Source organism: Schistocerca piceifrons, chromosome 1, assembly GCF_021461385.2.
Source record: "Schistocerca piceifrons isolate TAMUIC-IGC-003096 chromosome 1, iqSchPice1.1, whole genome shotgun sequence".
NCBI lineage: Eukaryota > Metazoa > Arthropoda > Insecta > Orthoptera > Acrididae > Schistocerca > Schistocerca piceifrons.
The window spans coordinates 311,798,093-311,822,876 of record NC_060138.1 but is presented as its reverse complement, the minus strand read 5'-3'; the positions used below and the strand labels follow the sequence as shown (position 1 = coordinate 311,822,876).

At 39.4% G+C, this 24,784-nt stretch overlaps 1 protein-coding gene across 1 annotated transcript in view; it reads left to right on the top strand.

The window, feature by feature from the left end:
• LOC124714657 (esterase FE4-like) overlaps positions 1–24,784 on the top strand; it is a 197,372-nt gene that overhangs the window by 95,764 nt on the left and 76,824 nt on the right. The window contains exons 4-6 of the mRNA XM_047243044.1: positions 5,654–5,804; positions 17,769–17,954; positions 23,978–24,177. Coding sequence (XP_047099000.1) covers positions 5,654–5,804; positions 17,769–17,954; positions 23,978–24,177 — 537 coding nt within the window. The remainder of the gene's footprint in view (positions 1–5,653; positions 5,805–17,768; positions 17,955–23,977; positions 24,178–24,784) is intronic.

The window sequence follows — 24,784 nt, the reverse complement described above, 5'->3', positions numbered from 1 at the left end:
TTTCTGCTTTTAATCTCCTGACTTGTTTGTGGTACTTATATTTGTAATGCTTGTAGAGTTCTTTATGTAACTCTTCAGTTAGTCAGTCTGTGTAAGTTATACATGTTTTCCATTTTTTCTTTCAGATCTTTCGTTTTAAAATCTAGTGGCACAGGTTTTGATTTTAAAAGTTGATTTTTCTGTAGTCTCACTTTTTGTAATGGCTTGTCTCTATTTAATTCTCAGTCAGAATTTCTGTGAACATGTTCCATTTATTGTTGACCCCACTGGCAGTAATAACTGATTCTCCTGATTCCTGGCTTAACCTTCAAGTACACGCGCTGTTTCTGGTAATGTACAGTCGCGTGTGGGGTCTAGAAGTACCCCAACAGTGTTTAGGTGTGCTTACTGGAAAAAACTAGGATATTTTTATATTTACATAATAAAAGACAATGTATTTATTATTTCCGTCATTTATTGTGCTTATATTAATCGTTCTTATCAGAAACTTTAAGCCATTTACAAAAACATATCATTTTGGTTTTCTCTTTGTATAGTTCAGTTAAAATGACATAAAAATCAACAAATACTAACTTCTAACTAAACTTTTTTATTTTGCACAGAATGGGAGCATAAAATCAAATAAAAATTATAAAACAGAAAAAACTAACAAGACAAAAAAATTATGTGCCTACAAAATCATTCATTTATTTTGGCTTCATAGAACAAACAAAAATTGATTTCCTTTGAATGAGGCTTACAAATACATTGTTTGCAAGTGTTACATGTTAGAGAGCTCTTTTTATCTTTTGATAATGGTCATATTCTAAAGGTGGCAGGGGTAAAATACAGGGAGCGAAAGGCTATTTACAATTTGTACAGAAACCAGATGGCAGTTATAAGAGTCGAGGGACATGAAAGGGAAGCAGTGGTTGGGAAGGGAGTAAGACAGGGTTGTAGCCTGTCCCCGATGTTGTTCAATCTGTATATTGAGCAAACAGTAAAGGAAACAAAAGAAAAATTCGGAGTAGGTATTAAAATTCATGGAGAAGAAATAAAAACTTTGAGGTTCGCCGATGACATTGTAATTCTGTCAGAGACAGCAAAGGACTTGGAAGAGCAGTTGAATGGAATGGACAGTGTCTTGAAAGGAGGATATAAGATGAACATCAACAAAAGCAAAACAAGGATAATGGAATGTAGTCTAATTAAGTCGGGTGATGCTGAGGGAATTAAATTAGGAAATGAGGCACTTAAAGTAGTAAAGGAGTTTTGCTATTTGGGGAGCAAAATAACTGATGATGGTCAAAGTAGAGAGGATATAAAATGTAGGCTGGCAATGGCAAGGAAAGCGTTTCTGAAGAAGAGAAATTTGTTAACATCCAGTATTGATTTAAGTGTCAGGAAGTCATTTCTGAAAGTATTCGTATGGAGTGTAGCCATGTATGGAAGTGAAACATGGACGGTAAATAGTTTGGACAAGAAGAGAATAGAAGCTTTCGAAATGTGGTGCTACAGAAGAATGCTGAAGATTAGATGGTTAGATCACATAACTAATGAGGAAGTATTGAATAGGATTGGGGAGAAGAGAAGTTTGTGGCACAACTTGACCAGAAGAAGGGATCGGTTGGTAGGACATGTTCTGAGGCATCAAGGGATCACCAATTTAGTATTGGAGGGCAGCGTGGAGGGTAAAAATCGTAGGGGGAGACCAAGAGATGAATACACTAAGCAGATTCAGAAGGATGTAGGTTGCAGTAGGTACTGGGAGATGAAAAAGCTTGCACAGGATAGAGTAGCATGGAGAGCTGCATCAAACCAGTCTCAGGACTGAAGACCACAACAACAATGGGCAAATATAACACCTTTGCTGTTTAGAAGCACTAGGACCAGGCTCATCTGCATTAGGTGTTGAAAACATTTGCTCTCTGCCAACCAATTTGCACATAATTCCCCATATATCTTTGGCCAGATTTGGGTTATTTTCTAATCTCCTGTAAATGTATGGCTTTACAAGACTCATTGCAGTGGACTTTATGTATTCCCTTCTGCTGACTTTTTTATTTGGATTAGAACCGACCCAAAGAACATATCCATTAGCAAGAGAAATATTCAGCACTGCAGCAAAGATTGTGTTTGGCCATCTTCTTGTTCTGTGTGAGCAAGAGTAATTTGAGCATTTCAAATCCAAGGCATCAACTCCTCCCTTAGTGGAATTGTAAAAGTCTATAATTGCAGGTTTCTTCAATTGTTGATTTACTGACACTTCGTGATGCATGGAAGATAGTAAAATTAAACTTTTATACTTCTTTGGAACAAATGATACCAAGGTCTTCTCCCAAACAAATCCAAATAATGATGATTCAGTGGGTCTTCTTTTATCAGGTAAAAACTGATGAGGAATATCTTGTTTCTTTTTTCATACAGTACCCAAGTATGTTAGTCCTCATTTCAATAATTCATCTACTAACTCAACAGACGTAAACCAACTGTCTCCAGTGATATTTCTATTAGTTCCATAAAATGACTCTGCAAGTTTTAGCATATCCTGTGTTGGCACTGCGAAAGGGATATTTCTTTGGGTAAGTGGTTTTCCAGAGTATATAAACACATTACATAAGTAACTAGTTTTCGCATCACAAATACACTGTATTTTCAGGCCGTAGTTTCCAGGTTTACTTTTGATAAATATTCTGAACGAGCACCCTCCTCGAAATTTTACCAACATTTCATTAACACATAAATATTCTGAACAAGAATAGTTCATGCTACAATTGCTAATAAACTTTTCAAAAATTCCTCGTATCAAAGCCAGTTTATCTGCAGATTTTCTTCCTTCTCGTGTGCTGATGTCATCAAGGGTTACATTGAAATGAATGAATAAAAATGTGTTTATCCCCACTACACCTCAAAAAATGTCTCTTCCAGTAAAATCTTTCACCCATAGTGATCTAACATTTTCATGATTTGACTTGAATATCAACGTAAACAGAAGTAATCCAAGTTAAGCTTGTAACTCACAGCAATCAATGTTGTTGGCATAATATGGCCATAATAATGGAGGTGAATATTTGTCCTCGAGTTTTTTGATGGCACAGTGGATGATAGTCTCTACCACATCATCAATAAATAATAGTTCCCAACTCTCTACAGCTCTACAGGCGACATTTCACATTTACAAGCAGCAGGTCCTTTCAGTCCCGCCCGTTCTCGTACAATAGTGTGCTATCATACACGAGATGAATGTGGGGCAGATTTACTCCATTGGAATCTGTTCTTACCATAAAAATAGTTCCCTAAGCTTTCTTCATCTTCTTCACTAGAAGAAGAGCCTTCACTTAGCTCCATCTCTGAACCAGAAAGGTGTTCACTGTGTATCGAATCATGATCACTGATGTCATCAACATCTTTGTGTGGGTCATTTAGTTCTGTGTCTTCACCTTCTGTGTCAGTGCCTTCTTCCAACAGTCATGCAATATCTTCATCACAAAGAAAGCGAGTCATTGTTGCACATATACTGAAATAAGAGGAAATTACTGTATTAGCATACTGTAAATAAATACTGCGTAAAAGCACGTGTCTGGTCTACAGGTACCTCAACAATGAAAAACAGGCACTTACTGTTGCGAGAGCACGGTGCACATCCACCTACTGCAAGCATCAGTGGCACACTGAGAATATCTACAATAATGAGTCTGTAGTGTGCCAACAATGGAAATTATAAACAAAAAATGTAGCATGGGGTCTGCTGAGACCCCACCCATCTAGTTAAAGGTTAAACTATGATATAGTGTAGCAATGTTGTTTGCAGATGGTATTTGCCTGCGCTCATACATTTTTCTTGGTTTGAATTTGGTATTACATTTTAGCACTAGTGTTTGACCTAAATGATCTGAGAGATGACCATTTACAATGTCTGTTGAGATGATATGGTCATAATTTGTGATAACATGATCAATTGAACTACTATGTGTGTTTGTTATTCTGGTGGGTACTAATCAAAGAAGATCTTTGCCCCCATAAGACAGGATATAATCTGTAAAACGTTTGCTTTCCTGACTATCAAATAAAGTGTTGATGTTCAGATCTTTCAATATGACAAGATTTACACTTCTACAACCTGACATTAATTTACTTAAAACTCCATCAAGTGATTTCAGAAAAGCATCAAAATTTCCATAGGGGCTCCACGTACATCTATGACATAGAAAGGAACAGTACAAAATGTGAGTTTAAGAACTGCAATTTCGAAATCTTTGTCAATACAGAAATTGTTTCCCCATAGCACTTTTTCTGTGGTGATTATGAACTTACATTTTCATGGCAACACCACCATCTTTATTATGTGTTCTACAGTAGAACATATCTAGGTTGTAGCCTTCTAATTTGCAGTATAAAATGTTGTCCACTGTTTTCTGGTGTTCTGTAGCTCTTACTACATGTGTAGACAGTCCTGTGATAAATGATTGAAAATGATTTATTTTGTTTCCTAAACCCTGTACGTTACAATGCAAAAGTGATCAATTATTCTCGCATGGACAGAAAACTGTTTGAGGTACATATGAAACACAAACATTTGCATCTGGTGTTGTACTGGTGGAATGTCTGAACCAAGGAATCAAATATTAAAGATAGGATTGAGTGTTCTTGGTAACTAAACAGGTTTTTGATAACCAAGTTTCTTTTTGTCTGAAACAGAAAGTGTACAATAATTTTTCTTATGGCATTGAGTTGGTTCTGGAGACATGGATGTTGAACATTACTAGAATAGAAAGAAAATTCTATGAATAGATCAGGCAACACACTAGAGTGTAAAATGTAATTATGACTACGATAAAAATGAAATCGAGGTGCACAGGACATGCAGATAAATGAATCAATTGTTGATGAATCCTCATAGATATTTACTAAATTCCAATGATTAGAAAATACCAAGACAGTACCCTAATTGAAGGTAGGTACATAACACTGTAAAACATGCAGATGCAACATGGACGCATACACCTGAAAACTGCAATGCACAGAAAAGTGTAGAGTAACCCTTTATCCAACAGTGAATGTCAAATAGCTATGACAATAAGTTTTGTGGCGTGAGTTTCACAAAATAGTGATGAATCTGAGTTCAGCGAAGGTATGAGGCATTAATATAATACCATTACAATTAGTAATGTCATAGGAACTAACAGGTTATTGTGTCATACATCCACAATAATTAGACCAGAAGATTTATCATTTTACTTCCATACAAGGAACCAAGTGAAGCACATAAAGCTGTGATACAAATAAACCAAATTAAAGTAGCCTACTCATATATTTCAGAAATGTAGTATATTGGTTGTCATTGCTACACCATCCATGTCACAAAGTTTGGAATAGACAAAACATGGAATCTCAATTTCTGTGATGGAATTAAAACTTGAATTTAATCTGTGAGTGTACCTATGTATTATTTAACCTACTACTACAATGATAATTGCTATATTAAATATGAACTTTTTCCATTTTATATGTACTTTTTCCATTTTTGTTGTAAATATATTATCTATTAACCAATACAATGTAATCAGTAATTATGTAAAATTAATTATGTTTAAATCATCAGATATATGATGTAGATATGGAAACATGATATGCTTAAGAGTTTATATAATGTACTAGAATTTTTCATTTTCAGCTGCCTTTGGGAAACTCTACTCTTAAACCAGTAATGGTTTACATACATGGAGGTTGTTTCACTAGCGGGTCTGGGTCTGCGTATGGCCCTGATTACTTCGTTGAGAGTGGGGTTGTTGTAGTTACTATAAATTATCGTCTTGGAGTTTTGGGTAAGTACTCACTGTACTACGCAATTAACAATTTATCTATGAATATAAACCGAGTGAGGTGGCACAGTGGTTAGCACACTGGACTTGCATTGAGGAGGACGATGGTTCAAACCTGCATCTGGCCATCCTGATTGGGTTTTCCATGACTTCCCATTTCATGATTTCCCTAAATCTTTTCAGGTAAATGCTGGGATGTTTCCTTTGAAAGGGCAAAGCCAACTTCCTTCCCCATCCTTCCCTAACCGATGGGACCAATGACCTTGCTGTTTGGCCAGTGTGTCCCAAAAACAACCAACCACGAATACGAAGTTTTATTTGTATAATGTGGCTCATCAGTGTTTAAGTCCAGAATACTGTGTGAAAGCAGGAGGAAAATGGTACAAGGGTGGAATCACAAGTCTGGCAAATTTCTTCAAAATAGTGGAAAATCTTACTATCTTGTGACAGTTTCATTCACTTTTGACCACAGTGCTAACATTGTTTACTGTGCAATAAAAGATGAATAACTGTAATCAGTAGCTGATTATACCCACTGGTTACAGTTTTTCACATTATATTGTAAACAGTCAATGTAATCAGTAACAATAAATGTTCAAATTTGCTTGTTGTGGTTATTGGCCACTCTATAGCCACTACTTTGGGCAATGTTTATCTTCTGGCAAACAAGTAACATCCATCAGGTTCCAATGATCACACTCAAGGCTTAGATGTGTTGCAAGTTTATGTTATTTGTGTGTAATGGTTAAAAACAATTTGTGACCTGTTGTTTATGATGATCTAGCAAGTCACTTAGTTTCAGCCACAGTCCTCATCTACAAAAAATTTAGTCCATAATATACAGAATTTTGTATGCGGTAACATAGTGCAATTTTTATATCACACTTTGATGTACAAAGTTGGAACTGCAAGAGAAAATTGTGGCAAATTACTGGCAGGCATCATTTTAGAGCAAAGAAGAAAAAAAATCCAAAACTTTTAGCCTTGGATAAATGGTTAAACCTGTTAGAGATGAAGATAACAGATAACACTGAATCAATAGATCATGAAGCACCAGGAGCATCCAGCTACAGCAGGGATGTGTAAACAGATAAAACAATGGATATTATGACTTCAAATGGAAAAAATTAATGAAACATTTCTGCATTATGCACATTCACTTCAATTTATGGAAATGCCATACTGATTACATACCTGTGTGCTTAAGTTTTTATTGATGCTTAGTGAATGAAAACCTGAAAACTGCAAAATTAATATCACATCTAGCTACAAAATATTATTTCTGTTCCAGTAAACCTGTTAACCTTTTTGAACTAGTATTGCAAGATAAATTTGTCCAAGACAAGTCTGTCAAATCCCATACATTGATTGCTAAGAAGCACTAAATAGCATCATATGAGGCTTCTGACATAACCACAAAGACTAAGAAACCAAATATTGTCAGTGTAGATGTTGTGTTACAAATGGCAGTAAGAATGAGTGGAATAGTTCTGGGTAAAAAATTTGCAAATGAAATTAATAGAATTTCCTGACAGTTGATGCTTTATGTAAAAATATTTTGGAAATTGGCAATGACCACTAAGTGAACAATGCATAGTGAAAAAGAAAGGATGTTTGAAATTTAAAAATTAGATGAATGAATTGATTAATGCTGCAAATTTCGCACAGCTGTTGGTATCTGAGAGTGTGAACAAAGATTTATTTTGTATGCTATTAATGATACACGTTATGAGTGGGAGCATTTTTCAAAAAGTGAACAAACTTTTCAGTGAAATGGACTTAGAGTGGAATAAATGTGTGGTAGCATGCAACAGACGTCCACTCCCAATAACTTGAAGAAGAAAAGCTGAATTTCATATTATGATTAAATCTCTTGGCATTGGTCGCATTACTTTTACTTGTTGCGTGATTCCTGGAGAAGCTTTAGAGGCTATAAAAATTTTCTAAATGTCAATGGTGTATTAAGAAACACAGTGAAAGCTGTCATTCTAATCAAAAATTGAGTGTTTAACTGTTGTCTCTTTGCAAACTTATGTGTTAAAATGGAACTGAATTTCAGCAAACCTTTAGTACATATGAAAGTGTGTTGACTGTGCAGGGAATGAGCTCTGAAGTGGCTGTCGGGGTTAAAAATGAAATTCTACTACCTTTGGCTCAAAATAATTCTGAATATGTCAATTTTCTTCACAATAGAATCTGGTTGTTTGAATTATGTATATGTGTAAGATATATTTGAGGAACTCAGTGAGCTGACCTTTTCTTTCTCCAGGGGACAACATGAATAACTTTGCACTGCAACAAAAGAAAGCATGCTTTTATGAAAAAATCAAACATTTGGAATGACAAACTGAAAAATAATTTGTTTGGTATGATGTTAAATACAGATTATTCTATTGCTGAGAATAAGGAATTTTGATTTGCTTATGCATATCATAATTAATCACTTAGAATATTTGGAAGATAACTTTAAGAAGCATTTTCTATCAGAACCGAGCAACAGTCAGATTGGATGCAGAATTCTATTGTTGTGGCAATGGGCCATGTACTCGCAAATTTAGCCGCAATGTAAATGAATTAGATCCTGCCATGCCATTAGTAAAAATGTATCTGTAGATGCACACACACTCAAGCACACACTCACACACACACACACACACACACACACACACACACACACACACACACACACACACACACACACACACACACAATGAGACAGCTGCACTGCGTGCCAAAACACCCACTAGATGTGCCATCAGCTGATGGGAGAGTGGCAATCGAGCAAAGCACCTATGTTCAATTGCTGTTGGCATTTGGGTATGCGCATGGTTTGGTGCAGCATTGTGCTCGTTCCCCGAAATGCTGGTGGCACCAGAACACGCTCTTCTGTGCATCAAATGAAGATGCAGGTGAGTGGGATGTGGCCTTGCTGCAGGAGCGTCTCTTGTATCTTTGGCTGATTGCAATCTCCACCGATGCTGCAACATGTTACCAGAAAGCTAATCTGTTGTGTCAGCTGATGGTGACCACTGCTGCTAATGCATCGTACTCAGGTTGCACTACTTTGCCATGTTATATCGTTATTTTGTAAATGAGTCCAGAAATTAATTTAATGATTAGTGTTAGATTGTACAATAAATAATAGGAATTTTAAGTATGCCAGACGTTTTGTAATTTCAAATGTTCCCAAAAGAAGAGTAATTTTAACTGTACATACATACATACTGATTGTAGTAAAGTAATAAACTAATTTCTTTTAATACATTTTAGCATGAAACATAATAAATCATTTACAAAATCATATGAAATTCTTTCATTTAAACAGCTGAGATAATATTAACCTATACAACATACAAAAACATCATTGGTATCAATTACTTCTGTTGAAAGTTAGAAAAGGCTGCCCCTTTACAATATCCCCCTCACAAAATTTGGAAACATTGTGTTTACAATATTTTGTGACAAACCATAAATTTTGCCAAACGATGTACAAAATGAAGCCAAAATATAGAATACAGATTTATAAAAGTGTCTGATACATAACATATTACAGAAAACATAATAAACGTATCCACTATACACACTGACAATGTTAAATTAAATGTAGATTGCATCTTTGCAGACTGTGTAACAAATGCAAAATTTGTAGGAATGAATGTTGATTTCCAGTTGAAGTAATGTGAACAAACAAAAGTACTTGCAAACAGAATGTCATGAGCATGGAATCCTATCATCAGTGTGTAACATGCAGTGTTGTTTAGTTGCATACTATTCATATGTACACTCAATTCTTAGCTATGGGATTCTTTTTTGGGGAACAAATGCACAAAATATCAACACAGTTTTCAAACTCCAGAAAAGAGCCATAAGAATCATAACCAAAAATGGTAGTCGAGCTCACTGTAAAGATCTGTTCAAAACACTGGGGATTTTAACTGCTCCATGTGAATACATTTACCAGTAAGTTGTGCACATCAAAAATAGCACTGGTAATTATTGCACAAACAGTTCTGCACATGACCATGGAACAAGAGCTAGACACAATTTACATCTGCAAAGAAAAAATAAACATAAAAATCAAAACAGCATTTTCTACCAAGGAATAAAGCTGTACAATAAATTACCAAAAGAGATAAAAGAAACTGCAAAAATACACTTATTTAAAAAGGCAGCTAAAAAGTACCTGTTATGCAATACATTTTATACATTGAAGGATTACTTAGATAAAACAGAGTAGGGGCCTGGTAAAAAAAATATTATACAAATAAATGATAATGTGATTCTTGAGTTACCCCCAGCGTATTTGATAATCAAAATATCCACAGGTGTACTGCCGGTCTGCAGTGTCCAATGGGCACAATATTTCGGCGATCATACATGTCACCATCATCAGGTGAACTGATGGACTGAGCTCCTGTGAAAGTGCCAGCACGGAGATCCGTATGCTATGGCTGCTCAGAGGGAACTGGGTTTGGGCGTGGCGGCGGCCGATTTAAATACCCTCCACCCGCGGCGCACTCTTTCCGCTGTCCGTGCCCCGCACCACGGACGCGCAGTGGAACAGATTACGACGGCGTCTGAGTTGACGTCAGAGTGATGGCTCTGTCCGACGTGGTCATCACAACTATACGTTTGCTCGATTTACTCTTGATTAACCCAATCGCTGGTTCCAAGCCTTGCTAAGATTATAGCCACAGTCAAAGTTTATGAGGTCATCATTGGTGTGAATTTCGATGGCCTCTCTAAAAATGCTGTCCCAGTACCTCCACATCTGTACCAAAATCCTTGTGCATTCATACTCCATAGCATGATTTTCCAACAAACAATGTTCGGCGACCGCCAACTTGCTCGTATACATCAGTCGAGTGTGCCTCTGGTGTTCACGGCATCAATCCTCGACAGTACGCATCGTCTGACCAATATACGACTTGCCACATTGACACGCAATCTGGTACATGCCAGACTTCCTCAAACTGAGGTCATCTTTGGCGCTCCCCACCAGTGCAAGAGTTTTATTCAGAGGACAAAACACAGTTCCGACCCAGTGTTTCTTCAAAATGTGGGCGATTTTCCCTGAGAGTGCGCCTGTATATGGAATAAAGGCAGTGCCTACCTCCTCCCTCGTGATTTCATCCATCTCCACAGGTTGTGCTGTAGTGGTTGGGTGGAAAGCACATTGAATCTGCCACTCTGGGTACCCATTTTCTCGAAATACAGTTCTCAGATGTTCCAGTTCCTGGGGTAGACTCTCTGCATCAGAGATATTGCGCGCCCTATGTACTGGAGTTTTACATACCCCATTCCTCTGTGAAGGGTGGTGGCAGCTGTCTGCGTGCAAATACAGATCAGTGTGCATTGTCTTCTGGTACACCCCATGACCTAGGGTGCCGTCAGCCCTTCTCTTGACCAAGACATCAAGGAAATGTAATTTACCCTCCGTTTCAGTCTCCATAGTGAATTTGATGTTGGGGTGTATGGAGTTTAGATGTGTAAGGAAGTCAAGGAGTTTATCCATACCATGTGACCAGATGACGAAAGTGTCGTCCACGTAATGGAAAAAGCAAGTAAGGTTCCATTCGGATGACGACAGGGCTCTGAAATTGTTGACTTACCGGCTGACAAAGGCAATGCTACAGTTGTTGTCTCCCATAAGGACTACACTGATAAGATGCAGAGCCTGCTAATGACGATTCCTACTGGAAGATCAGCGTTGACTCTACAAAAGAGGTGGAGAACAAGACGCGGTCGCTTCTCAAGGACGCAGATTTACCGGAGAGTGACGCTAAGAAATTGTTACCCCACAGTCCGGTACCGCCTAGACTATATGGAGTGCCGAAGGTTCACAAAGGTGGGGTACCATTATGCCCCATTGTTAGCAACATCAGGGCACCTACATATTTGTTGGCCAAATACCTGACGGGAATATTAAGTCCTTATGTGGGTAAAAGCCCTCATCACATCCGTAATTCAGTGGATCTTGTTAAACACCTTGATAGCTTCACATTGGATGAGTCAGATATCATGGTGAGTTTTGACATCGTTTCCTTGTTTATGAGGGTACCCCTGCGAGAGTCACTAGAATTGATTACTCAGAAGTTTGACAAGAAGAACACAGAACTTTTTAGGCATGTCTTGACTTCCACATATTTTCTTTTTAGTGCAGAATACTATGAACAAATGGAGAGAGTTGCCATGGGTAGCCCACTCTCACCGGTGGTAGCAAATTTATACATGGAGAACTCTGAGGAGTAAGCCCTGTCATCATCTGAATGGAAACCTACTTGCTTTTTCCGTTACGTGGACGACACTTTCGTCATCTGGCCACATGGTATGGATAAACTCCTTGACTTTCTTACACATCTAAACTCCATACACCCCAACATCAAATTCACTATGGAGACTGAAACGGAGGGTAAATTACCTTTCCTTGATGTCTTGGTCAAGAGAAGGGCTGACGGCACCCTAGGTCATGGGGTGTATCAGAAGACAATGCACACTGATCTGTATTTGCACGCAGACAGCTGCCACCACCCTTCACAGAGGAATGAGGTACTTAAAACTCTAGTACATAGGGCATGCACTATCTCTGATGCAAAGAGTCTACCCCAGGACTTGGAACATCTGAGAACTGTATTTCAAAAAAATGGGTACTCAGAGTGGCAGATTCAACGTGCTCTCCACCCAACCATTACAGCACAACCTGTGGAGATGGATGAAATCACGAGGGAGGAGGTAGGCACTGCCTTTATTCCATATACAGGCGCACTCTCGGGGAAAATCGCCCGCATTTTGAAGAAACACCGGGTCGGAACTGTGTTTTGTCCTCCGAATAAAACTCGTGCACTGGTGGGGAGCGCCAAAGATGACCTCAGTTTGAGGAAGTCCGGCATGTACCAGATTCCGTGTCAATGTGGCAAGTCATATATTGGTCAGATGATGCGTACTGTTGAGGATCGAAGCCGTGAACACCAGAGGCACACTCGACTGGTGTATCTGAGCAAGTTGGCAGTTGCTGAACATTGTTTGTTGGAAAATCACGCTATGGAGTATGAATGTACGAGGATTTTGGTACAGACGTCGAGATACTGGAACAGCGTTGTTAGAAAGGCCATCGAAATTCGCACCAATGGCGACCTCATAAACCATGACTGTGGCTATAATCTTAGCAAGGCTTGGGAACCAGTGATTGGGTTAATCACGAGTAAATCGAGCAAACGTATAGTTGTGACGACCACGTCGGACAGAGCCATCACTCCAACATCATCCCAGACACTGTCGCAATCTCTTCCACCGCGCGACCGTGGTGTGGGGCGCGGACAGCGGAGGGAGTGCGCCACAGGGGGAGGGTAGTTAAATCGGCTGTTGCCGTGACCGAACCCAGTTCCTTCTGAGCAGCCATAGCGTACGGATCTCCGTGCTGGCACTTTCGCAGGAGCTCAGTCCATCAGTTCACCTGATGATGGCGACATGTATGATCGCCGAAATATTGTGCCCGTTGGACACTGTAGACCGGCAGTACACTTGTGGTTATTTTGATTAATAATAATAATGATCATAAAACATCCAGCATTCCACATAACACCTTCACACTATGTTTTTTTTCCCTTCTTTTTTTTCTTTTTCTAGAAAAACTTGCCCCAAGCTATGCATTGCACAATACTAACACCTCATCTTCTTTCTGAGCTCAACATCTCACTCATTATAGAGGGATGCTGACTCAGATTTTCAGGATAGCAAATGAGAAGTTGTGGTATAGATAATGGCCTAGAGATCACCAGAGTGTGTGTGTGTGTGTGTGTGTGTGTGTGTGTGTGTGTGTGTGTGTGTGTGTGTGTGTGTGTGTTTTTTGTGTGTGTAGTGAGTGAAGTGTTATGAAACAATGTATGTATAGTGTGTGCAGTGTCTGATAGTGAGGTATGAGTGAACAGTGTGGCATTACATTATGTAATAAGTTATTTGTAAAAATAAATCTAATGATTGTCTCTAACTAGAAGACTGTAAATGTATGTCTATGAGAATTACTTTATTTTAAATTGGTCTAAACTTGTAAATATTTTGACATGTCCTATATCCTTGTAAAAATAGATCTACAGATGAATAAAGCTACTTCTACTACTACTACTATACTACTACTACTACTTCAGGTCATGGCATTCAGATTTTTAGATCTGAGGAACATTTTGCCATAAGGCAATTGATACCAAGTTGAAACTACAACACTGGAACACTAAAATACAGAAGTAAATACAGAGACAAGGTAAATTACTAGAATTACAAACTGAAGAAGAAGGTACTCAAAGCTGAGTAGGAATATAGTACAAGATCAGTCATCCATATAAATTAGAGTAATTGAGGACATGTTGATTCGTGAAAGGACGAAATAATGAAAAATATGAGGGCCTAAGCTTTCAGTGTGGGGACAGACCTGTGAATCCAAACCACATCAGGTAAAAACCAGCAAAAAATGTTTCAATACTACAAGATGAACGAAGCTCTAATCATATCAATAAGTTGAATAATATGCAATGGATAATTGTAAGAAGCATCTAGTCTCAATCAATGGTTGTATGTTCTCCTTGAGTACATACACACACACATACACACACACACACACACACACACACACACACACACACACACACACACAGAGAGAGAGAGAGAGAGAGAGAGAGAGAGAGAGAGAGAGAGAGAGAGTTGAGCATGAGTTTGTCCACAACTCAAGTTCAAGTCGAATATATTATTGCAGTAATCAGGATAAATACAGGTAAAGAGAGTCATAAATAGCTTTGAATCATATCAAAAGTATTTTTCGTCCACCAGCCAAGATTAGAGCGCTTCTTGGCTCTGTTAAGGATGACTTGGGTTTGAGGAAGCCCGGTGTGTACAAGATCCCTTGCCACTATGGGAAGGCTTATATTGGTCAGACAATCCGGACCAATCAGGACCGATGTGTTGAGCACCAGCGGCACACATGGTTGCTTCAACCTGAGAAATCTGCAGTGGTGGAGCACTGTCTCACCGAGGGACACAGAATGCTGTATGACAAGACATGAGTGGTTGCCACTGCATCTCGCTATTGGGACTGTGTTTTAAAAGAATCCATGGAGATTCGTTTATCTGATAATCTTATTAATAGAGACAAGGGTTATCTTTTAAGTAAGACTTGGATCTCGGTGTTATCAGACATTAAAAAACAACAGTCTGTGTTTCAATCGTCGGAATAAAATTTTTAAAATTTTTAATTTTTGATAGCGATATCTCGATTTTACCTGTTTCCACCACTGGCGGCACGGTATGTTTACTTGCTCTAGAGGGCAGTTATGGCACCTTCTCGTGCACGCGTTGTGGGCCTTCTGCGGCCTGTATAGGGGCTGCCGCTTGCGCTGAGTCAGTTCCAGCGACATTGTGTACCAGCACTCTCACCCGAAGATGGCGGCCAGTTGGACCACGGAAATATTGTGTCAAGAAGACATTATGATCTGGCTGCACACCCAAGGAGAATATTATCAAATGTGATGAGAACAATCCTATCACAGAATCATTCACAGTAGCTCTCCCTACATTCATCTCACCAGAAATTCTTATCTTCTTTCCATGTCACTTCACTGACACCCACTAATCTAGATAGAGCCTTTGCATTTTCGTATTCAGATTTTCCAGCTTTCCTACTATGTTTAAACACCTGATATTCCATGCTTTGACTCATAGAATTTTATGCCTTCATTGTTCATTCCATCTTTTTCACATGGACACCTCCCCCTTGGCAGTCTCCTCTTAGAGATCTGAGTGGGAGATTAATCCAGAATATTTTGCCAATGAGAAATCATCATGAAATTTTTTCAATTACTGATCACATGTTCTGTGGATGCACCTTTTGTGTCTTTAATGCAGTGGACATACTTTCAAAAATGTTTTCCAACAAGGAGCAGGGGTTACTTTATGACCACCACAAATACAAATTTCATTAATTGTTGTTGACATTTGCTCCTAACGTTGATGTTTAAGCAGGGTCCCAGACCTGATTAAATATGATATGCACTGTGAAAAGTCAAATCTACTATGAAGAATTAAATTTTTGGGTTAAGTTTAACTGAAAAATTTGAAACTTCTATAGAATCTTGTAGAAGACTTCATTAAAAACAATAAATTTTTAATTCAAATTTTAAAAAAATAAAATACCTGACTGCATTGTAATACTTTCAAAAGGTGGGCATAGGTAATTCCCCCCCCCCCCCCCCCTCACTCACTCCCCCCCCTCTTCCCCCCCCCCCCATTACCCCCCAGTACTATTTACTTCACCATTTTCCAATATGACCCTTACTCCTGCCATCTCACTCCCAGTGTCTCACTTTCTGATGTTTCCTACACTGTGGTTGGAAACACTCTTTTTTGTACCTATCTAGATATCTACAATGGTAGCACTTCACGTCAGTGCACATACATTTCAATCAGTGTTGACAAACAAAGCTCGGCAGTCAGTGTACGTTGCAGTGTGCAGTGGTGCCACTGTATGGGGTTCTCACTATTCTAGTGCAATCACAGTTAAGTTAGACACATGTGGACAGTACTAAAACAATGTATATGAGCACACAAAACTGATATCTAAGCTGTTGATTGTGTCTGTGCTCCACAGTCGACATCCAGCATGTAGGTATGGAGTGTGGAGTTTTATGTACTCCATGGTAACCAGCTAGCCTAAATAGACCAACTTTCAATACCAGTAACATATGAAAATAGGTAGTTGTGAATGAAAATCCAAGGTCACTGATGTGGGTTTTTACCCCTATACTCATTAGTGGTAAGAGAAGTAATCCAACTGTATAAAAAGTGCAAACTTTACTGTCTCAATAAACCACATACATGAGAACACTAGTATACACCACAACAGTGTAGCACAGACTGAAGTCCAAAGATCTTAGCATTCATCATCATAGAAGCTTGGTGGACTGTTGATAGTCACCACATAATCTTTAGTGATCTTAGGTGAAGTGTGTCTTTGATGACATTTACTTGTTAACTGTCAGCAGTCCTTACACAACCTGTTGTACATGGGATTTTAACCTACTTGTGTCATTTTTACATTAGCCAGATTATTTGTATTTTACATACCACTGTGGAACATCATTGTATTTAGTATGCTGTTGAGTCATTTATGAGATGTATGCATTTTTGATCCATCTAGTGTACTCCCTTGCAAGTACTGGCTATGGTTCTGACATACAGAAGTACAGTTCTTACATCTTTCATCTGTGCACAATACATATTTGTTTCTGTTTTTGAGGTGTATTTTCCAGTAATGATGGTTATAAAAACTGAGACTGGCACAGAATATAGTTGAATGTTCATAGCTGATGGCTATAAAATGCTTTTTTCTTTTGAATATTTAACAGCTGTAGCAAGATACCTGTATAAAATGATAACTAATAATATGAATTATAATTTTATGTAGAAAAGGGAGTACACTGCGTTAAAATTAAAGAAAAAAGTAAAATACACTAACAATTTTAGATATAGAACTTCATGTTTTTACAATATCAGGTCCTTAATTACGTTAAATAAAAATTATTGTCATTTTAAAGTTTGGTTGTGTAACTGAAAACCACCTAATGTTAGAAGAATTAAAATATGTATTAAGAATGCAGTTTTAGCATGTAATATGCAATTGACATTTAAATCTTGTTTCCTCACAGTACAATGTAAGTACACCAGCAAATACAGTATTTTGACTGTTTGATGCAAAAATTAAATAATATAAATTGTAACATGACTGAAAAATCTGCTACTTGACCTCTATAGAACCTGTAAACATAAAGATGTCACTACATTCTAGGAAAAGAATGAGAGCTATAGTGAGCTCCAGCAATTGTAATATGAGCTCCTCTTCTATGTTCTCAAACAGTCTAGCACAAGTAATAAGTGGTTCACCTGATGTTTTGTTTTACAAATTTTTTTCCATGCATGTTGCAGGTTTTATAAGCACAGGAGATTTACTGATACCAGGCAACATGGGTATGAAGGACCAAGTGGAGGCCCTGAAGTGGGTGCAGAAAAATATAGCGGCATTTGGAGGAGATCCTGACAATGTAACCATTTTTGGCCAAAGTGCTGGAGGGGCATCTGTACATTTCCACATACTTTCACCTACGTCTAAAGGTACCAATGACAGAAGTAGTGATGTGCGTTGTTAAAGAAAGATTACTATCTTCAGCTGGAGTTCCAATTCAGTTACATCCATTCAGTTCATTTAAGCATTTATTTGGAGCAGAGATTATCATTGCAGAATAAAATATAAAACTGGCACATTATATATTGGGGGAAAAACGTGCAAAATATCATGAGGAAGAAAACAAATGGATCTGATCACCATTAGGAAACATCAGAAACTATTTTGGTATATCAAGTGTTTTTTTCTAAATCCATTGCAGACTACAGTTTTTGAAATAGGTGAAAAGAAAAATTTGCTTTAGTAAACAATAATATTACAAGGAAAAAGGATGATAGTCTGTCACTTAACTCCAAGAATTGAAATTCTAAGGACTGTCAACAGACACATGTGAAAAAAGTAAATAAAAAAACCATAACAACTATCATAGATTTTGGAGCTGTTAGTTTAATTATCAAGAAGGAAAAAGGGACAGCAGGGTAGGATTAGAGAGGAGGAACATGTCAGTCATACATAATTTCTAAAATTGAACTCCTTTTAGTGCATAGAAGAATTTTTGAATGTGAAATAATATGATGTGTCTGTTTCCTTGAGAGAGAGAAAAACAGAGAGAGAGAGAGAAGAACTTTTGAATGTGAAATAATATGATGCATCTGTTTCCTTGAAAGAGAGAAAAACAGAGAGAGAGAGAGAGAGAGAGGGAATGAACATAGATAAGTACCAGTACATTAAAAAATTGTGTGAGGATGATGTAAATGGAAAGCATATTGCCATAATTTTCACTCAGATTGCATTGCAATGATAAAACTAACTCATTCTGCACATCATCAATGACAGGTCATAATTATTATACATGGAACATGCAATTAACAGTCATCTTATTAAGAGCATTTACACTACACAGTTCCTATAGCAGTAGGAAGTCATTTGGGTTGTTTTCTTTTGTTTATATATTCTCATGCAGGCTGTGAGCATACTCTGCTTTAAAACAATGCATCAGTACCTAGATTCTTTTCCCATGAGTTTTATTTGTGGGATATCTGTGACAGATTCTTCATTTGTAAGTGTATATAAATTTATTTTCATATTCAATACTTCATAGGTTAATGACACTGTTGGTACATCCATGTACAAATCCAGAATACATCAGATCTCTGAGACAGTTTATGCATAAATCACTCTAGTTCTGATAAGGTGATGTAATAAGTGCTTTATTTTCCTTCCCACTCTCTTACTTTCTTTTATTTTTAGCTATTTATGTACGAGTTTCCTTGTGTCATTAGTTCCAGTTGTCTACAGATAGTCTATACATAAGTCAGAATGTACTCATGTCAGCAGCACATAACTATAATTGAAATTGTTGTGGTTGGCAGGAGAGCCAACACCATTTTACTAGAGGAAGCCGAAAGGCACGCGTTTTAGCTCACGCAGGCTGGTGTGAGGTCTGGAACAGGACAAGGAAATTAGAATTTAGAAAGAATGGACGTAGCTGGTGGAATACTTAACTTTAATCCATTAATGGTGAACGTCGCTCTTGACGGTACATGATTCAATATCAATAGTAACTGATAATGGCACCTTCCTAGGTCACAGCAAATGACGTAGCTGAAGGCTACGCTAAACTATTGTCTCGGCAAATGAGAGCGTATTTTGTCAGTGAACCATCACTAGCAAACCCGGTTGTACAACTGGGCAAGTGCTAAGTCTCTCTAGACCTGCCATGTGGCGGCGCTCGGTCTGCAATCACTGATAGTGGCGACATGCGGGTCCGACGTATACTCAAGGACCACGGCTGGTTTAAAGGCTACCACCTAGCAAGTGTGGTGTCGGTGGTGACACAACATTCCTCCACCGCAAATTGGTGTACGGTGGTGGCATAAGGCTTCCGCTCGTCGTGGGGAGGACCCCATGTTGACGTATGCGACGAGGTGGGGAGGCTAACAACAGGCGAGACTGTGCCACCCGCACCCTGCCATTCGGACCGCAGGGAGCTAGGAAATGCCTGAAAACCTGCTCCAGGGTGCACGCCAACATGCGGTGTATGCGCCCACAGAGAGACAGGAGGGGCCAAAGGGTCGACCTCCATCGGGCCGGGGCACCCGACGGGCGAAGATGACATATGGTCTGGAGCGGGCAAGAGTTCCACGTCGGAGGACAACTGGTCCTGGGAAGCGGTCGGCAGTGCGTGACCCAGGGAGACGCCCGGTGGTTTGCAGCAACACGTCCACTGCGGACGTCGCCGGCGGGAGAACAGGTGGCGGCGGCAGTGGGGGAAAATGGAAGGCAGCGTCGATAACACCTGGGGCTGAGGCGAGCCAGTAGATGGGTCCCCAGGGCGCTGACCGGATGGCACCATCGCTGAAAGCAGACGGCAAGCGGCAGATCCCATGTGACGACAGAGGCGCAGCTGGTTGAGACAGCAAAACACCACGTCGAACAAAAAGTCTCTCCTTGTGAGCAAAAAATCGCCGAACCAACGGGTCCCCGATCCGTGACTTTGACAATGGCCATTGCGTAGCAACAATACGCAGAACGGTAGCAAGGACAGGGTCGGCAGCTGTGGCTGTAGCTACATGACGAAAATCAATTGGAAACGATTCGACCACATCATCGGTTTCCGAATCAATGAACATGCAAGCAAGTTCGGAGGAATTGAATGCTCTATCCTCAGCAACAGGCAAATGGGACAATGCATTGGCGTTTCCGTACTTAGCAGTGGACCTATACAAGATATCGTAGTGGTACTGCGAGAGGAAAATAGACCAGTGAATTAATTTCTGCGCTGTACGGGGAGGTACAGGCTTGTTCGGATGAAAAAGTGATGTCAAAGGTTTGTGGTCTGGGATGATGGTAAAGTGACGACCATACAAGAAATCATGAAACTTTGTAACACCAAATACGAGAGCCAATGCTTCTTTCTCGATCTGTGAAGAATTTCTTTGCACAGACGAGAGCAATTTGGACACAAAGGCAATAGGGCGATCATGCGATCCATCTTTGTGCGCAAGCACTGCACCGATCCCAAAATCCGATGCATCCACCATCAACAAAAGGGGCTTCTGGGGATCGAATGGCGTAAGGCAAGTATTGGAAAGCAACGCCGATTTCAACTGACGAAAGGCGTGTTCGCATTCCGTCGTCCAGACGAACGGAACACCTTTACGGCGTAAGCGATGAAGAAGAGCTGAATTGGAAGAGGCATGTGGGATATATTTATGATAATAGTTGATTTTTCCCAGCACACTCTGTAGCTGCTTCAAATTCTGCAGCAAAGGCAAGTCTCGTATGGCATGGAGGTGCTCGGGACTGGGATGGATGCCTTGGGCATTGAGTACATGTCCCAGTTAGGCCAAGTCACGACCAAAAAACACACATTTGTCCTTCCACAAGCAAATAACATTTTGTCGCAAGACGTGAAATAATGTTCTGAAATTGGCTAAATTTTCTTCTTCCGTCTTTCCAGAGATCACAATATCGTCCAGATAGTTTTCTGCAGTAGGGACCAACGCACAAACAGTTTGTAGATATTGCTGAAACAAAGCAGGGGTGGATGCACACCTGAATGGCAGTCGTTTGAATTGATACAACCCAAGATGCGTGTTAACCACCAAAACATGCTGGGATTCTTCATCCACCAGTATTTGCAAGAACGCATCTGCTAGGTCCAACTTCGAAAAATATTTACCCGGGCACAGTTTGTCAAAAAGATCTTCCGGGCGGGGTAAAGGAAAAGTTGGAATCACTAGTTGTGGATTCACTGTTGCCTTGAAGTCCACACAAAGTCTCAATTTTCCAGAAGGTTTTGGCAAAATTACTAAGGGTGATGCCCAGAGAGAAGCCTGCACACATTCAATTACACCTTGTGATTCCAAATCGTGTAATGTTTTTGCGACCTCATCACGCAATGCGTGGGGAACATTGTGCACTCTGAAAAATTTCAGTTGCACATTTACTTTCAGTTCCAAATGTGCTTTATAGTTCTTAACGCAACAAAGGCCCAGTGCAAAAATGTCTGCAAATTCTTCACACAGACGAGAAACACTGTCTGAAGGCACAGTCTGGTACACTGATAGGACCTGATTTACTATAGACAAGTTAAACAACTGAAATAAATCGAAACCAAACAAGTTCACAGCAGAAGAAGAATGAAGGACGTAAAATGACACAAGTTTTGTTTGTCCTTTGTATGTTGCAAGAAGGCTGCACTGTCCTAACACAGGGATATCTTGCCCGGAATAACTAGTTAACTTAACATGTGCAGCAGTTTGTAAGTGTCTTGATTGATCAGTGAGACTGCAGCTCCGGTATCGAGCTGGAATGGTATCACTTTTCCGTTAATGTCCAAGTCTACAAAAAGTTTATTGTCCTGCTGATGACAAGAGCGACTGTCTCGTGCAACGTGAACTGACACTGGGACATAATCACTTGCGACTTGACGTGATTTCCAGCGATGTTGACGCACACTATTTGTGGGACGAACACAGTCACTATTAGAGAGAATGGCACTGAGCAGAGTGGAATGAACTAAATGAATTTCCATGGGCGAAGTTTCACGAGCCTGAGTATCCTTGGTTTGAATTCGGCGCGAAGCAAAGGGCCTGGAATGGTTGTAAGTGTCTGATCTGAGCTTTTTCTGGCAAACACTCTGAACATGTCCTTTATTACAGAAAAAGCAAATAGCCTGGCGTGATGGGCAATTCTCATGCGAATGTCTAGTAACACATCGCGGGCATGATTTTAGCACTGCATTTGCTTGCCTGCGTGACACATGTGGCTGAGAGCCTGGCGGCAGCGGCGCGGCCGGGCGCGAGGGCTGTTTACTGCTCCGTGCACCTCGCCCGGCGGGCCGGTTAACCTGACACATGGCTGGTGAAGTTTCAAATGATTTCTGAGCAGAGTCAAGTGTGTCCTGCCGATCCAAATGTCCATCACTTGTTGAAGGGAGGGATTGACTAGTTTCAAAATCTGTTCCCTTATACGAACATCAGAAACGTTCTGTGCAATTGCATCACGTACCATAGTATCTGAATAAGGGAGTCCACATTGACACTCAAAAGCACAATCCCTAGTAAGGCCTTGCAAGGTTGCAACCCACTCCTGATTAGTCTGACCTGCCGTACGTTTTGTACGAAAGAAGGTATACCTTTTCGCAACTACATTGACTGATTCTTTGAAATATGCATCTAATGCAGACAAAATTTCATCATAGGACAGAGTTGCTACGATGCATTGGGGAAATAATGTGATTATCACATGGTACGTTTGTACGCCAACCAAAGACAACAAAAATGGCTGCCGCTCGTTACCTTGAATTCTGTAGCCGGCGAGATGGAATCCAAGTTGGTGTATGGCGGTGACACCACAGAAATGCTGCAGGGAAGATATGCATGGCTGCTGCACATGCCCAGATTATGTCTTTACAATTAGCTTGCTAAATTAATTCATTATTTACAATGCAAAAGTATGTTAGATCTTGAAAACACAAAAAGAAATGGGATGTGTTTAAGATGTACAATTCTTCAATGCTGCAATGCCTTGAGTATACTAGATGTGATTTGGTGCATGTAACCAGCATAAAAAATTTTCCTACTCATACAGGACACCTTTTTTCACTTGCAATCTAATGACTTAATGAAGGTGGTCTTATGCTGCTGGGGAACTGGACTTGTTAAAATCTGGAGCAATGAATTAGCAAATGTAATGGCCAAGGAAAATTAAAAGATACCTGTAGTGGTGAAAAGTAATTTCTCCCTAAATGAAGTGACTTTGCTGTTGTGACAGAAGGCAGCATGCTGAAGGAACAGTGACGGGAAGTGAGAGACAGACTATCTGACAATAAGATAGCCCTTTCCGGTCTTGTGAGTGTGATGAAGTGCTGAAGAAATGCATTTTCTATATTTCAAGTGTGATCCACAGCAGATATTCATAAGGCATTTCTAGTGAAAATTATTCTTCTTTAAGGAGAGCTGGCATAAACCAATAATTCATTTGTAACACTGTCGGTCTGTTGTAGGTTTATTCAAGAGAGGAATAGCACAAAGTGGATCTGCTTTGAGTACTTGGGCACTGCAGAGAAAACCAGTAGAAATAGCATTCCAACTTGCTGAAAATCTTGGTTACACAGCGAAAAATACAACAGATCTTATGGAGTTCTTCTTGGCAGCAGATGCAACAGATCTTATGAAAGACATTTTTGCTGCTGTTCCTGAGGAGGTATGTCAGTTCTTCAAAATTTCATTGGTAATGTTTTGGAGGATATGTATTCTGTAAGCATACATAGAGATAGCTTTTCTTTAATCCTTGCTGAACAAACTTCAGTTCTTAACAAACAGAGTAAGTCAGATTTGAGCGCAGCTGTAGTGAACTGTAATTTACGCTTGCTATTTTTGTAGTGTCATTTCCCCACTTCTATTTGGTCATTGTCTCATTCCTTTCTTACCTCTGGGCACCCGTCAAAGAACTTCAATGATCCATCCACTATTCACTTGCCTAGATACAAGTGCCACCCCTCTTCAACCCATTTTCATACAGTCATAATTCCATTTTCCACTCTGATATGTGCCCTGTTAATTTGACTGCTATCTTTTCTCACATAATAATTTACAATGTTTGCCTTTCCAATGCATATAGAGCAATCCAAAGTTTTTGAATGGTTTTTCACTTTTAAAGTCTGTGTCACTGTCATAAATCAAAACTGATTTTGTATAGTACATTCCAATATAAAAAAACCATCAAGTGATTCCATGGTTTCAATGTTAACTTGTAATATTTTCTTTTCATTGAGTTGATTACAGCACAGTACACTACAATGGCTCATGCA